At 58.5% G+C, this 16,062-nt stretch overlaps 1 protein-coding gene across 7 annotated transcripts in view; it reads left to right on the top strand.

The window, feature by feature from the left end:
- The window catches only part of AGAP1 (ArfGAP with GTPase domain, ankyrin repeat and PH domain 1), a 196,726-nt gene that overhangs the window by 154,748 nt on the left and 25,916 nt on the right, over positions 1 to 16,062 (top strand). For 4 of the 7 annotated variants that reach the window (XM_060193540.1, XM_060193546.1, XM_060193545.1 and 1 more), the window contains one exon: positions 8,231 to 8,305. The exons of the other annotated variants lie outside the window; for them this stretch is intronic. In XM_060193540.1, coding sequence (XP_060049523.1) covers positions 8,231 to 8,305 — 75 coding nt within the window. The remainder of the gene's footprint in view (positions 1 to 8,230; positions 8,306 to 16,062) is intronic. 7 annotated transcript variants of the gene reach the window in all.

Here is a 16,062-nt window from a genome sequence, read left to right on the forward strand (position 1 = left end):
GATTTCCCGTGGCCTCCTGAAGACAGGGAGCCTGGTGCGGGGCGCACGGCAGGGAGGCGGCCACCCAGCCCGAAGCACCCGGTGTCGCCCCGAGGCCCGGAAGCAGCTGAGGCGGTGCCGTCACGGTGGGCGGCTGGTCGGGTGATCACAGAGGCTGGCGCTGGTTAGCCGGAACTTTGAAATCAGATAGCGTCCACAGACCTTATTCAGGCGGGGCTGTTTCTTCTGGAGTCACTGAGGAAGATTTCATGTCAGGGGAACAAAACCAAGCTGGTCTGGATTCTGTGGGAGGTGGAGGAGGAGACGCGTGGTCTCCATTATCTGACGGGAGCCCCCGGCCCGGCCTCGCCCCCCAGCCCCTGGCCCGGCCTCGCCCCCAGCAGGGCCAGACTGGCACCCCACCCCCACCCCCACCCCCGGCGGGGGACAGGTGACCTCCTCCATCCCCCAAGTCCAGCAGGCCCCGGGGACTCGGCCCGGCTGCTCCGGCCTCCACGAGCCCCCGTCCAGGAGGCCAGGGGTCCCCACTCCAGACGCCTGCCCGCGCCCCAGCAGCTTCCCTTTTCTGGCAGTGACCAGCTTTCCAGGATGTGGAGACGAGCCCTCCAGGCTCCAAACTGCAGGCCCACTTCCAGAGTTGTGTCTTGTTAGAAAAAATAAAATCAAATAAAAGATGTAGGGTGCCCAGTTCAGCTCACACAGCACTAAGCACAAGGACACACACAAGGACCTGGGTTCAAGCCCCCAGTCCCCACCTGCAGGGGGAGCTTCACAAGTGGTGAGGCAGGGCTGCAGGCGTCTCTCTGTCTCTCCCCTCCCTATCTCCCCTGCTCTCTCAATTTCTCTCTGTCCTGTCCAGTAAAATGGAAAAAATGGCCTCCAGGAGCCGTGGGTTCCTAGTGCCGGCACCGAGCCTCAGAAAGAACCCCGGAGGCAAAAAGCAAATAGATAAATATTATTTTGTGTGTGTCTATCTACATCTTGGGCAGAGAGATGGAGAGGAAAGGGGGAGGCAGAGGAGGAAAGAGACACCTGCAGCCTGTGCTACCACACTGAAGCCCCCCGCAGGTGGAGAGTGGGGGCTCGAACCCGGGTGGGCTCAGCCCTGTGTGCCCTGACCCTGCCGGCTCACCTACTGAGCCGGTGCGGCAGCTGCCCCGGCCAGGGCACCGGCTCTGCCTCGTGCCTCCCATCTCTCTGCCTCTGTGTCTCTTGCCGTCTGCAGGAGTCAGCACTGGCGCCCCGTTGCTCAGGACCAGCTGGAAAGGCTCACAGGCCTGTGTGTTTGTGGGGAGAGAGACCCCAGCACCATCCACTTCGGCATGTAGGGGCGGGGATTGGACCCGGACCTCAGGCAGCCCCCGGGTCGCACTAAGCATGGCCGTGACTCATTTGGGGTTCTCTCGAACCCTGACTCAGCGGCCCGGAGTGCTCTCGCCAAGAGGGGGGCCAGCCCTCACAGCTCATGGTGTGTCCCTCCTGCGTTTCTGCTTTCCGTTGTCCGTTCTGGGAGGCCGGTGGCACCCCGTGGCGGCCTCAGGGTCTCCCACTGGGTGCTGTGGACGTGGAGGAGGCCAACACAGTCCTTGGGCCAGGGCCAGCCGTGGGCCCCCCACCCCCCAGGACGGAGTACTCAGGGCCGGCCCCTCTCTGGCCTCTCCCGTGACCGTGGGCAGGGGTCGCAGGGTCGGGCACGGCCTCCCCGCCCCGCCCCACCCCACCCCACCCACGCCCAACTGTGACTTGAGGTTAGCCAGGGGGCACAGAGGGGATGGTGGCAGCCCCACAGTGAACACCGCTCACAGAGTAGCAGCCTCTTCTGTGCCACAGGGGTCAGTTGCGCAGTCAATCAGCCGCGATAATTGACTAGTCCTGATAACCGGTCAGCCCAGCCGTTGATCAGCCTTGTTAACCAAGCAGCCCCGATAATCGATTCGTCCTGGTAATCGGTTAGCCCTGATGCTGACTAGTCCCACTGGCTGACTCTCCTGGCTGGCGTGTGGTTCTCAGCGGTGGTCCAGGTCCCCCAGCCCCAGGGGCTCCGTTCCTCCATGGGCTCCCGGGAATATCATCTCAGAGCCCTTCAGAGGCCGCTGACATCACAGTGCTCCCACTGGGTGCAGGGAGTAAGGGTGGGGGACGGGAGCCTGTGGGTGCAGCCTGCAGCCCGGGGCACCCACCCGGCTCTCTCCCACCCAGCACCCATAGGTCTGCCTCCAGGGGCTCCCTCCCGGCTCAGAAACAAACTAGAGAGAAATCGTCCCGTTTTCTTTGGGGCAGGGGCTACAGGCAGGTACAGTCTCACTGCACCAGGACCCCAGGGACCTACTCCTCCTGCCCCCCACCTCCTCTGCCTGGTGCCGGGTGGTGACCAGACCACACCTCACTGTGTCTCCCTCCCGCGGTCCCCGTTTATCAGGCCCCGCCTATAAGTGACGTCACCTGGTATTTGTTCTTTTTCTGACTCATCTCGAGCAACATGATGGCTTCTGGCTCCATCCCAGATGACACAAAGGGAACAACTTCATCCTTCTCACAGCTGAGTCCATTCCTCCGTGTGTCTAGACCACAGCTGGCTCAGACACTCATCTGCTGGGGGACACCTGGGTGGCCTCCAGGTTGTGGCTGTTACACATTGTGCTGCTGTGAACACAGGTGACACAGATCTCTCTGGGTGGGTGTGTTGGGTTCCTTAGGCTCTGTCCCCGGGAGAGGAATGGCAGGGTCACAGGGCAGCTCCACTTCTGGCCTCTGAGAGTCTCCAGACTGCTCTGCACAGGGCTGGACTCACAGACATTCCCGCCGGCAGTGAGGAGGGTCGTTGGTCCCCACAGCCTCTCCAGCATTTGCTGCTGCTGCTTTTCTGCCGTGTGGCTTTCTGCTGTGTGACTGGGGTGAAGTGGTCACTCGTTGTTTTGATTTGCATTTCTCTGATCATCAGTGACTTGGCGCGTTTTCTCATGTCTGCTGGCCCTCTGGACCTCTTCCTCCACGAAGTTTTTTTTTATTGTTATCTTTACTTATTTATTGCATAGAGTCAGCCAGAAATGGAGAGGAGGGGAGAGATAGAGAGGCAGAGAGACACCTGCAGCCCTGCTCTACCACTCGTAAAGCTTTCCCTGCAGATGGGAAATGAGGGCTTGAACCCGGGTCCTTGAACACTGCAGCACGTGTGCTCACGCAGGTGCACCACCACCCGGCCCCTGAGTGAAGTTTCCATCTGTTTCCTGACCCTGTTTTCTCTCTTTTTTTTATTTTATTTTTTATTTATGAAAAGGAAACAAACAAACAAAAAGAAGCATAGGGTAGGAGGGGTACAACTCCACACAGTTCCCACCACCAGAACTCCGTATCCCACCCCCTCCCCTGACAGCTTTCCCATTCTCTATCCCTCTGGGAGCATGGACCCAGGGTCACTGTGGGATGCAGAAGGTGGAAGGTCTGGCTTCTGTCATTGCTTCCCCGCTGAGCATGGGTGTTGACAGGTGGATCCATACTCCCAGCCTGCCTCTCTCTTTTCCTAGTGGGGCAGGGGTCTGGGGAAACAGGGCTCCAGGACATATTGGTGGGGTCGTCTGTCCAGGGAAGTCTGCTTGGCATCATGGTGGCATCTGGAACCTGGTGGCTGAAAAAGAGAGTTAACATCCAAAGCCAAACAAGTTGTTGGCTATAATCATGAACCTAAATGTTGGAATAGTGCAGATGAAGAGTTGGGGGTCTCTGTTTGTAGATAGCTAGTCAGCCTATTTTAGTTATATTCCAAAGGGCCCGTGACTACACAAGTTTTTGTTTGTTTGTTTTGTTTCTGATGCTGAGTTTCCCGAGCTCTCTCTCTCTCCATATAGTCCTTTTTCTGATGTGTGATGTGTAGGGTCCTCTCCCATCCTGCGGGGTGTCCGTCTGTCCGTCGTGGCGGTGGTCCCCTCTACTGTCCAGAAGCTTCTTGGGTTGGTGTGGTCCTGAGACGGCTTTGGGTCTTTGCGGCGTGGATGGTGGCGTGTCTCGCCACACCTTCCCCGAAGTGCTGGCTTCTGCTGAATCCTGCTTCTTTGCCCCGCCTGGACTTGACAGACACTGGCTGCTGGCATGTGCAGTCTCACCCATTGGCGTATTTCAGACCAGCTGCCTGGGGACATTTGTAGAACAAGATTGTGAGTCAGGGATGCCAGGCCAGAGCATAGGGCCTCAGGGGCATGGTGGCTGGGTCATCATGGCCAGTGTTTCCAGACACTGGGCTCACAGGGTTCTTGTCCTGCCCCTTTGAGGAGCTGGCCGGGCCTGGCAGCCACAGGGAGGGCATGCCGCCCACACCCTGATCTGCCCTACCACCAAATCCACACCCGTCCACACCACCTTCTCGCCCGGGCCCACCCCCACCCAGAGTCAGGCAGGCAGACCCTGGATGGGAGGCTTGGGATGTCCCAGACATACTCAGGGCTCCTGCAGGGGTCCGCTCTCTATCTCCCCCTTTCCTCTCAGTTTCTCTGCATTCTATCCTAAAAAAAGAATTTTAAAATAAAATAATATAAAGGCCTGTACTGTCACACAGGGTCTGCAGAGAGACCCTCCTGCCTGAGGCTCTGAGGCCCCGGGTTCCATCCCCAGCAGGGCTCTGGTCTCTCTCTCTCTCTCTCTCTCTCTCTCTCTCTCTCTCTCTCTCTCCATGTATCTTTCATTAAATAAAGAAACAAATTAATTAAATGAAAGACTCCTGTGTCTGGGGTGGAGCGGCCCCAGGCTCCATCCCCAGCACCAGCGTCAGCCAGATGAGCAGAGCTCTCTCTCTCTCCCTCTCTCTCCCTCTCTCCCTCTCTCTCCCCCTCTCTCTCCCTCTCTCTCCCCCTCCCTCCCTCTCCTTTCCCTCTCTCTATCTCTCGCTCTCACTCTCTCTCCCTCTCTCTCTCCCCCTCCCACCCTCTCCTTCTCTCTCTCTCCCCCTCCCTCCCTCTCCTTCTCTCCCTCTCTCTATCTCTCGCTCTCACTCTCTCTCCCTCTCTCTCTCTCTCCCCCTCCCTCCCTCTCCTTCTCTCCCTCTCTCTATCTCTCGCTCTCTCTCTCTCTCCCTCCCTACCTCTCCTTCGCTCTCTCTTTCCAATAGGATAAACAAAATAATTAAACAATAAAAGGAACAAATTATATTCCTGAAACTCAAAGTAAGCCTACAGTTTATCCAGGAAGTGAGTCTTTGGGACCCATGACCAGGAAGTACCCAGCAGGGCCACCTTGAACCCAGACTATGTGAGGGTCAGTGCTGACCATGGATCCCATTCCATGTTCCTGACCCAAAATGCACCTCTGCCCAATGGCTACGTCTCTCTGAGCCTCAGCTCCCATCAGTGACCACAGACCTTTCTCACTAGTGTGCTACTGAGCTGGCAAGCTGCAGTGTGGGTGACAGAGATGTGGTCCTGGGGGCTGGACACAGAGGTCCTGGGGGCTGGACACAGAGGTCCTGGGGGTTGGACACAGAGGCCCTGGGGGCTGGACACACAGGCCCTGGGGACTGGACACACAGGTCCTGGGGGCTGGCGACAGGCCCTGGGTTCTAGAGATGGATGCCCCCTCAGGCCCCGTGTCTCTGCCACAGGAGCCATTTGTCTGTGGGAAGAAAGAGAGCTGACACATTCAAACTGATCATTTCATCAATAGGTTAATAGGAAACCGAGCGGAGAGTTCACTTCCTGCCTCTCTGTCTGTCTCTACAGTAATGGGGATGGAGATGAAAAATACAGCAGGCCCCCAGCCCTGCCCCAGGCCTATCTATATGTAAATGTGGGGGCTGCATTCTGGGATTTGTGGAATCAGACCCGGCACAGGGTTGGGATACAGCCCTCAATGACCACCTCCCACTGGAGAGACTACGGGGGCCAGGGCCGTCTCTCAGTATGCCCAGGTGAGGGCTGACCAGGTCCCAGTGTCTGTGCAGGTGACACTGACCAGGTCCCAGTGGCTGTGTGGCTGAGGGCTGACCAGGTCCCAGTGGCTGTGCGGGTGACACTGACCAGGTCCCATTGGCTGTGTGGCTGAGGGCTGACCAGGTCCCAGTGTCTGTGCGGGTGACACTGACCAGGTCCCAGTGGCTTTGTGGCTGAGGGCTGACCAGGTCCCAGTGGCTGTGCGGGTGACACTGACCAGGTCCCAGTGTCTGTGTGGCTGAGGGCTGACCAGGTCCCAGTGGCTGTGTGGGTGACACTGACCAGGTCCCAGTGGCTGTGTGGGTGACACTGACCATGACCCAGTGGCTGTGCGGGTGAGGGCTGACCATGCGGTTGTACAGGTGACGGCTTCCTGGACTGGGTTCTGGACCAGATGTTACTGGGCAGCACTGGCCCCATGCGGCGGTGGTAACCCTGGATGCCGGGCTAGCCTGAGGGTGTTTCTTCCCGGGCACGTGCTCTCCGGGTTGGAGAGAATTCGACTGGAGCCATCCTACTCAGCCATCCTACTCAGCCACTCAGTGACGTGGGAAAGGAACTAGGAACTCTGGTGGTTAGGGGAAGTGCAATTCCATGCTGGCTTTATTCGTCTGCATTTATTTCTTCCGAGTCGGAAGTGGGAAGCCGGAAAAGGATATACGCAGGAGAGGGTGGAGAGAAGGTGGCTTCCGTGTAACCAGCGGGGATTAAACCAGTGCCCTGCAGGCAGGCGGGTCTCAGCCATAACACTGGCCATGTAAATAGACCACAGGTTAAGCGATGCAGGGGCCTGGGGTAATAGCCTGGAGAGTCCTCGGGGAAGACAGACCCAGGTGGGTGGGGTTCCTCACTGTCCCCTACATGGCAGCCTGGGCAGACTGTAGGCTCCTTCTTTTCATGAGAGAGGCCCAGAAGCCAGGGAACCACTATGCTATGTCGGGCAAGACTCAGACCCAGGACCCCTTGCTTGCGAGTCCTAATTGAGCGCCTGAGGCCTAGCCCAGCGAGGAGGTGGCCCTGAGTTGTTGGCTGGGTGCTTCTGGCACTGTCAACGTTTGGCTGTTTGTCCTTCTCAAGGGTGGCTCTACATGGCTGTTCCCCCTCCACTGGGGAAGACAAATGGGCTGGGGACCCACCTGCCAGCGCCCATGTCCAACGGAGAAGCAGTGACAGAAGCCAGAACCTCCTCCTGCTCCCCATAGAGAATTTGGGTCCAGGCTCCCAGAAATGTCAGGGAGATGCCCAGAGGGCTCTGAGCCCCAACTCCATCAGGACCCGGAGAGAGAAGAGGAAAAAGGGAGAGGTGGCCAGGCAGTTTCACACCCCGTTAAACTGACACAGTACTAAGAGCAAGGACCCGCCCGTGTAAGGATCTGGGTTTGAGCCTCTGCTCCCCGCCTGCAGGGCGGAAGCTTCACAAGTGGCGAGGCAGGGCTGCAGGGTCTCTCTGTCACTCCCTCTCTATCTCCCCTCCTCTCTCAATCTCTCTCTGTCCTGTCCAATACAATGGAAGAAATGGCCTCCAGGGGCAGTGGGTTCATGGTGCACCAAGAGCCAGAGACAACCGGTGGGGGGGACACTCGGAAGGAGTCACAAGTTGAGGTGTGACTTAGAAAGGAAGAGAAGGCAGGGCCAGAGAAAAATGGACAAAGATAGATAGACAGACAGACAGACAGACAGACAGGTCCAGAAACAACAGCCAGCCCGTGTCTGTGAGCTGGAGAAGCACTGCCGTCTCCAGTGGAGGGGACGGGACACAGAGTCTGGGGGTGGGGTTAGACCCCGTTGTCTCATGATTCTGTAAATCGGTAATATTCACTGATGACAATAAATAAGTATAGGCAGCCGGCAGGGCCTAGGAGCGGCCTCCTGGACACAGTGCTGCTCTCCGTGCCACACAGAGTTCCAGCCCAGCTGCCACCACATAGAAGGGAGCTGGGTACTGGGTGCTGGGGCCTCCACCTCTCTCTCTCTCTCTCTCAAATTAAAAGAATAAAGATGTGCCCAGGAGCAGTGAGATCGGGCCCCAGCAAAAACAAACAGGATAACCAGGCTCAGGGCTGTGGGGGGTGGTCAGCACCTCTGGCGTTAGGACCCGTGTCCCCCAGGTCACAGGGCCATGGGTGTGGCCGCCAGAGACTCCTGGGAGAAGCCTCCAACCAGATGGGTGGGGGACCCCGGCCAACCCAGCTGGGGGTTTCCCCTGGGGTGCCAGGCAGCCAGGGTCCCCACTTCCTTGGCTTTTCTCTTCTGCCCTTTCATGGTTCTCTCCTCTTCTCCCTTTTTGTCTCTTTCCTTCTGCTGTCGGGACGCAGCCAAGCGCAGAGCCTGGAGGCTGAACCGTGTTGGTAGCCTGAGGAATATTTATAGCAGTGGCACCAACACTGAAGGTAACGCACACCACCCAGCCGCCACCATGGTCCCTGTCACCCTGGCCTGCCACCCATGGGCCCCGTCACCCTGGCCTGTCACCCATGGTTCCCGTCACCTGGCCTGTCACCCTGGTCCCTGTCATCCTGGCCTGTCACCCTGGCCCTTTCATCCTGGCCTGTCACCCATGGTCTCTGTCACCCTGGCCTGTCATCCTGGTCCCTGTCAGCCCTGACCTGTCACCCTGGTCCCTGTCAGCCCTGGCCTGTCACCCTGGTCCCTGTCAGCCCTGGCCTGTCACCCTGGCCTGTCATCCTGGTCCCTGTCAGCCCTGGCCTGTCATCCTGGTCCCTGTCAGCCCTGACCTGTCACCTTGGTCCCTGTCAGCCCTGACCTGTCACCCTGGTCCCTGTCAGCCCTGGCCTGTCACCCTGGTCCCTGTCAGCCCTGGCCTGTCACCCTGGCCTGTCACCCTGGTCCCTGTCAGCCCTGACCTGTCACCCTGGCCTGTCATCCTGGCCTGTCACCCTGGTCCCTGTCAGCCCTTACCTGTCACCCTGGCCTGTCATCCTGGTCCCTGTCAGCCCTGGCCTGTCATCCTGGTCCCTGTCAGCCCTGACCTGTCACCTTGGTCCCTGTCAGCCCTGACCCGTCACCCTGGTCCCTGTCAGCCCTGGCCTGTCACCCTGGTCCCTGTCAGCCCTGGCCTGTCACCCTGGCCTGTCACCCTGGTCCCTGTCAGTCCTGACCTGTCACCCTGGTCCCTGTCAGCCCTGACCTGTCACCCTGGTCCCTGTCAGCCCTGGCCTGTCACCCTGGTCCCTGTCACCCTGGCCTGTCACCCTGGTCCCTGTCACCCTGGCCTGTCACCCTGGCCTGTCACCCTGGTCCCTGTCACCCTGGCCTGTCACCCATGGTCCCTGTCACCATGGTCCCTGTCACCCATGGTCCCTTTCACCCATGGTCCCTGTCACCCATGGTCCCCGTCACCCTGGTCCCTGTCACCCATGGTCCCCGTCACCTTGGTCCCTGTCACCCTGGTCCCTGTCACCCTGGCCTGTCACCCTGGTCCCTGTCACCCTGGCCTGTCACCCCTGGTCCCCTCACCCCTGATCCCATCACCCCTGGTCCCCTCACCCCTGATCCCATCACCCCTGGTCCCCTCACCCCTGATTCCATCACCCCTAGACCCCTCCCCCCTGGTCCCCGTCACCCCATCCTCCACCCTCCTCCATGCAGAATTGGAAATGTGGCCCCCACCTCCCTCCTTGTTTCCTGCCCCATCTGTCTGTTCCTCTGTCCCCTCAGCTCACTCACACTCTGACCTTTCCTTCCTGCCACGCTGACGTTTAACTGACTTGGCAAGCTGGTTCTCCCCACACATGGGCACCCAGTGTAATGTCTCCCGAGTTATTACAGTTTTTAAAAGTGTGACTCTCGGGTGTAATGATCTGTAGCCAAATACAACCGTATGCCTTGACATTTAAGTAACCGTCTTAATTTGTTGGGCGCCGTCTCCGTGGGCGCCCTGGGCGCGGGCTGGGCCCCGGGTCCCGGCGCGGAAAGGTCAGGCTTGGGGTCCTCACCACACAGACGGCGGCCCCCGCCCCGCCTTGAACAACACAATTATAAATTGCTTTTCCCTCGTGAGATTAGGAAACGCCAGAGGTCAGGTATTCAGATGCCGGCTGAGTGGTGTGTCCGGGCTCCTCCGGGTCCACAGAGCCAGCTCGGTGCCCGAGCGCTAATTGACTTATTTGGGGGTGATTATGAACGTAATATGTTTCTTAATGTCACTGTTTTCTGGGCTGTTGGTCTTAGCGATTGCCGAGCGGTGGCATTAAATCTCTTGTAAATTTTAAATTGCACACGGTCTCTGTAAACAAGTCTCTCTCCCTGCGTCCCGGTCATTAACCTTTGCTGATTTATACCTCCAGCCTTTCTCCCCCCCGTCCTCCTCTCACGGTTACTCCTGAGGGCCCCGTCTCAGCCCAGGCGAGGGGAAGGGGTCTGTGGGTGGGGTGTGCTGGCCCGGTGTCTGCTCTGTCATCGTCCCCGAGGGGCAGGGGCAGCTGCTGAGGCCACAGCAGCCTGACCCCATGCGTGTCCACTCTCGGCTTCCTTCAGGGAGGGCAGTGGAGGCCCTGTCACAGGCCACCTGGCTATCACATTTGAGGTCATGGCTACCTGGCTGAACTCTGACGCCCTGTACTGTCCTCTGCCCCGTGTCCCCGTCTGCCCACATCCATCATAAGACATTGGTTTGGGGACTGGGTGGTGGCACAGCCAGCTGAGTGCACATAGCACTAGGGTTTTGAGTCCTGCTCCCCATCTGCAGGGGGAGAGCTTTACGAAGGTGAAGCAGGGCTGCAGGTGTCACTGCCTCTCTCCCTGTCTCTGATCCCTCTTCTCTCAATTTCTCCCTGTCCTATACAATGACAACTAAACAAATATTTAAAAAGAAAGGAAAGGGGAGTCGGGCGGTGGCGCAGCGGGTTAAGCACAGGTGGCGCAAAGCTCAAGGACTGGCATAAGGATCCCGGTTCGAGCCCCCGGCTCCCCACCTGCAGGGGAGTCGCTTCCCAGGCAGTGAAGCAGGTCTGCAGGTGTCTGTCTTTCTCTCCCCCTCTCTGTCTTCCCCTCCTCTCTCCATTTCTCTCTGTCCTATCCAACAACGACAACAACAATAATATCTGCAACAAATGGAAATAAAGAGAGAAAGAAAAAAAATCCAAAAAACAAATTACTTCTCTAAGAAAGAAAGAAAGAAAGAAAGAAAGGAAGGAAGGAAGGAAAGAAGGAAGGAGAAATTTGGGGGGATGGTTGAGTGGTGGTACACCTGGTTAAGTGTACACAGTACTAAGCACAAGGAACCAGGTTCAAGCCCCCACTCCCGACCTGAAGGGGGGAAGTTTCACAAGTGCTGAAGCAGGTCTGCAAGTGTTTCTCTGTCTCTCTCCCTTCTTCTTAATTACTGGCTGTTTCTATCCATGCACAGTACCCAGGGAGCCCATGGAGGGTGGGCAGGGCTGTGGAGTCTCTCCTCTCTCAGCACCCTACACAGCACCCAGGGAGCCCCATGGAAGGTGGGCAGGGCTGTGGGGTCTCTCCTCTCTCAGCACCCTGCACAGCACCCAGGGAGCCCATGGAGGGTGGGCAGGGCTGTGGGGTGTCTCCTCTCTCAGCACCCTGCACAGCACCCAGGGAGCCCATGGAGGGTGGGCAGGGCTGTGGGTCTCTCCTCTCTCAGCACCCTGCACAGCACCCAGGGAGCCCATGGAGGGTGGGCAGGGCTGTGGGGTGTCTCCTCTCTCAGCACCCTGCACAGCACCCAGGGAGCCCATGGAGGGTGGGCAGGGCTGTGGGGTGTCTCCACTCTCAGCACCAGGCACAGCACCCAGGGAGCCCATGGAGGGTGGGCAGGGCTGTGGGGTGTCTCCTCTCTCAGCACCCAGGGAGCCCATGGAGGGTGGGCAGGGCTGTGGGGTGTCTCCTCTCTCAGCACCAGGCACAGCACCCAGGGAGCCCATGGAGGGTGGGCAGGGCTGTGGGGTGTCTCCTCTCTCAGCACCCTGCACAGCACCCAGGGAGCCCATGGAAGGTGGGCAGGGCTGTGGGGTGTCTCCTCTCTCAGCACCCTGCACAGCACCCAGGGAGCCCATGGAGGGTGGGCAGGGCTGTGGGGTGTCTCCTCTCTCAGCACCCTGCACAGCACCCAGGGAGCCCATGGAGGGTGGGCAGGGCTGTGGGGTGTCTCCTCTCTCAGCACCAGGCACAGCACCCAGGGAGCCCATGGAGAGTGGGCAGGGCTGTGGGGTGTCTCCTCTCTCAGCACCCTGCACAGCACCCAGGGAGCCCATGGAGGGTGGGCAGGGCTGTGGGGTGTCTCCTCTCTCAGCACCCTGCACAGCACCCAGGGAGCCCATGGAGGGTGGGCAGGGCTGTGGGGTGTCTCCTCTCTCAGCACCCTGCATAGCACCCAGGGAGCCCATGGAGGGTGGGCAGGGCTGTGGGGTGTCTCCTCTCTCAGCACCAGGCACAGCACCCAGGGAGCCCGAGGAGGGTGAGGACAGTAGAATGACCGTCCCTCTGCCCTAACGAGCATTTTCCCTCATTAATTTCCTGTCTCTGTTCCCTCTTGCACAGACCGGCTTCTGCTTTCCCAGATCCTGTTTTTTTTTTTTTTTTTTCTTCGCACTGATCCTTTCCTGTGAAATGAGGGAGACTTTGCAAATATATAAAACTGACTTTGTACATCCTGCTGAGAGTTTGCACTGAAATCCAGAATCCGTGCAGTTTGCATCCTAATTGAATGAAGTCATGGGGCCCATGGCCACCGCATTAAAGGCTTTGAGGGCAGCAGTGGGCAAGGATTTGCGTGTCGGCCCTGGGCACAGCCCAGACTGCAGCATCTCCTGCCAGCTCTTGGCAGAGTGTGGGGACCACGTCTTTGTGCCCAGAGCCTCCCTGGCAGAGAGAAAAGATTTAGGCTGGGGGCTGGGTGGACAGCATAATAGTTCTGCAATGGCCTTTCATGCCTGTGGCTCCAAGGGTCCCAGGTTCAATCCCCAGCACCACCATCAGCCAGAGCTGAGCAGGGCTCTGGTGTTTCTATGCCTTTCTCTCTGTGTCGATCTCATTAAAATAAAGATTTAGGCTGGGAGATAGCACACCAGGTCAGTGTGTGCTCGGCCATGTGTGCGGCCCAGGCTTGAGTCCAGTCCCCACTGCAGTGAAGGGGCTTCTCAGCTCAGGAGACAGCCCAGGGGTGTCTCCTTTCTGAGGCTCGCAGGCCCCAGGTTCAGTCCCCAGCAACACCCTCAGCCAGAGCTGAGCAGGGCTCTGGGGAAAATAATTATAACTAAATAGGCCAGGCAGTACAGTAGTGCAGCGGGTTAAGCGCACGTGGCACAAAGCACAAGGACCTGCATAAGGATTCCGGTTCGAGCCCCCGGCTCCCCACCTCCAGGGGAGTCGCTTCACAGGTGGTGAAGCAGGTCTGCAGGTGTCTGCCTTTCTGTCCCCCTCTCTGTCTTCCCCTCCTCTCTCCATTTCTCTCTGTCCTATCCAGAAATAACCATAATAATAATAACTACAACAGTGATAAATAACAAAGGCGACTAAAGGGAAAAAATGGCCTCCAGGAGCAGTGGATTTGTAGCTCAGGCACCAGGCCCCAGCAATAACCTTGGAGGCAAAAAAATAAGAATGAAATAAGAAATAAATAAAGGAAGCTTTGTGACATTCTCTCCCTCCCTGTCTGATCTGAGTGAACTTTACTGTGACAGTGACACCCAAATGCCTGTGGCCCTGAGGAGACTGTCTCTTCATTTGTGCTCAGGGAAGGGAGGAGGCTGGAGCCTCAGCCCAGTGAGCCTGGGGCAGGGGAGCTCCTTGCTCAAGTCCTGCCCTCCATCACTGAGCCTTCTGCCCAATGCCCTTCCTTCATCCCTCCAACCCTCTGTCCTTCTGTCCTTCCCTCCCTCTATCCCCCTGTCCCTCTGTCTGTGCCTCCTCTGTCCCCCCCACAGCTCCCCAAGCACCTCGCCCCAACACCCCCAACACCCAGCAGCTGCACCTAGGCCCTTTAACCCCTTGTCTGCCGGGATGCCACTCAGATAATTGATGACTGATTGGCCCATTAACCTCTGAGGGGAGAAAAGCAGCCTCCTGCCGCGGCAGTGTAATGAGGGCCCACGAGGGGCTCCGGCCGGCAGAACGAGCCCCCCGGGGCCGCGCTGGCCGCAATTAGAGCCAGCCGGGCGTTATTCATGCCTCGGGCGTAATTGGGCCTCTGAAATACCGGGCAGGTCGGCACAGCGGCTGGCAGTCCCTGGGCACCCAATCATGGAGCTTTATGGGCCGAACCTGGAGACAGCGGCTGTGCTGGGGGTGCCTGTCCCCCACAGAGACCGCAGCCCCCACCACCTAGCCTGACTGTGCAGAGCAGAGAGCAGGGGGGAGAGATGGAGAGGAGAGAGAGAGCAGAGAGGAGAGACAGCCCAGCCCCAGGTTGCATCCCTCCCCCCCACTGTCCACAGTACTGTGGGGGCCCCTCCAGGCTGAGGCCTACGCCCTCCCTGCTGAGCTGGGCTTCAGCAGGGCTGCCCTCGTCCCTGGCCCAAGCAGCCTTGGTTCAGCACCCTGAAAGCAAACACTACCCGGGGAGCTCGGGAAGGACGCCAGGCCGTGTCCGTGTCCGCAGCCAAGGACTCCCCCTGGGCTCGAACCTGGGCCCTGGCTTTTCTGGCTTTGGAGAGCGGTGGGCTGAGGACTACCCTGTGTTGAGTAACTGTGTCCTGTGGACAAGGTCGGCCATCTGGGGTCCCCGCCTGGGAGGAGAGGCTTAGGGGAGACCCCGGTACAGGCCCTACTTGCCTCAGCCAGGGCACGGCGGGGACTCAGCATGGCTGCCTGGGCCTGGGGCTCCACCACCACTGACCCCTGGGAATGTGCCCCTCCCCCAGGGACCTGGCTGGGATGCTCTCCCCTGGCTTTCTCTCGCCCCCCTTCCTCTCTCTCCCTCTCCCCCTCTCTGTCTCTCTCTCAAAAATAAATACATCTTTTTAAAAATGCATAATTCTGGGGGGTCAGGTGGTGGCGCACCTGGCTGTGTGTACCTGTCACCATGTACAAGGACCAGGGTTCAAGCCCCCGCTCCCCACCTGGTGGGGAGAAGCTTCACGAGTGGTGAAGCAGGGCTGCAGGTGTCTCTCAGTCTCTCTCCTCTATCTCTCCCCCTCTCTCAATTTCTCTCTGTCCTCTCTAATAAAAAAATTAGAAAGAGGGAGTCGGGCGGTGGCACAGCGGGTTAAGCGCAGGTGGCACAAAGCGCAAGGACCTGCGTAATGACCCCAGTTCGAGCCCCCGGCTCCCCACCTGCAGGGGAGTCGCTTCCCAGGCGGTGAAGCAGGTCTGCAGGTGTCTGCCTTTCTGTCCCCCTCTCTGTCTTCCCCTCCTCTCTCCATGTCTCTGTCCTATCTGGCAATAACAATAATAATAATAACCACAACAATAAAAAACAAGGGCAACAAAAGGGATTAAATATTTTTTTAAAAAAATTAGAAAGAACAAGGGGAAAAATGGCCTGGTAGCAAAAAAAATTTTAAGTGTCTTTACTTCAGCCTTTCACTGCCTGAAATTCTGGCTGTGCTGCCCAGTGGTCAGGGCTGGGGTCCCCGTTGAGAAGCAGGACTCCCGTCCTCCACTGGCTCACAAGGAGAGAGCTCCCCAGGGAGGAGGGGCTGTGCCCCATGGTATGGACGGGGGGGGGGGGGGGGGGCTGCTCGGCTTTGAGACAGGAAGGAACACTCTGGAAAGAGACCACTGCCCGCGGTCAGAGGAGGGCGGTGCTGGGCCTGCTGTGGGTGTGGCCGGGAGCTGCTGAGGGGCCTCACAGGGAACCCTGAGCTCTGTCCTCACCCCAGGTTCTGTCCTGGCCCTGTGATGGTTTGTTGCTGGCTGTTTGTTTGTTGTTGTTTTCATTTTTTCCAGCTCTCTGGACTCCACTCACGAGCGAAACCCTCTGGTCATTGTCTCTCCTCTCTCTACTTATGTCACTAAACACCATCACCTCCAGTCCCAACCAGGTTGTCCCAAAGGACACAACCTTCTTCTTGATGGCAGAGTAGTATTCCACGGAGCCTATGTCCCAGAACTTCTCATCCAGCCGCCTGGGGACGGACATCTAGGCTGCGTCCACTCTGGCTGCTGTGAACAGTGCAGCTGTGGACACAGGTGCTTGTGCCTTCTGCTTGGTGCCTGAGTGTCCGCTGGA

This window comes from Erinaceus europaeus, chromosome 7, assembly GCF_950295315.1.
Source record: "Erinaceus europaeus chromosome 7, mEriEur2.1, whole genome shotgun sequence".
Lineage (NCBI taxonomy): Eukaryota > Metazoa > Chordata > Mammalia > Eulipotyphla > Erinaceidae > Erinaceus > Erinaceus europaeus.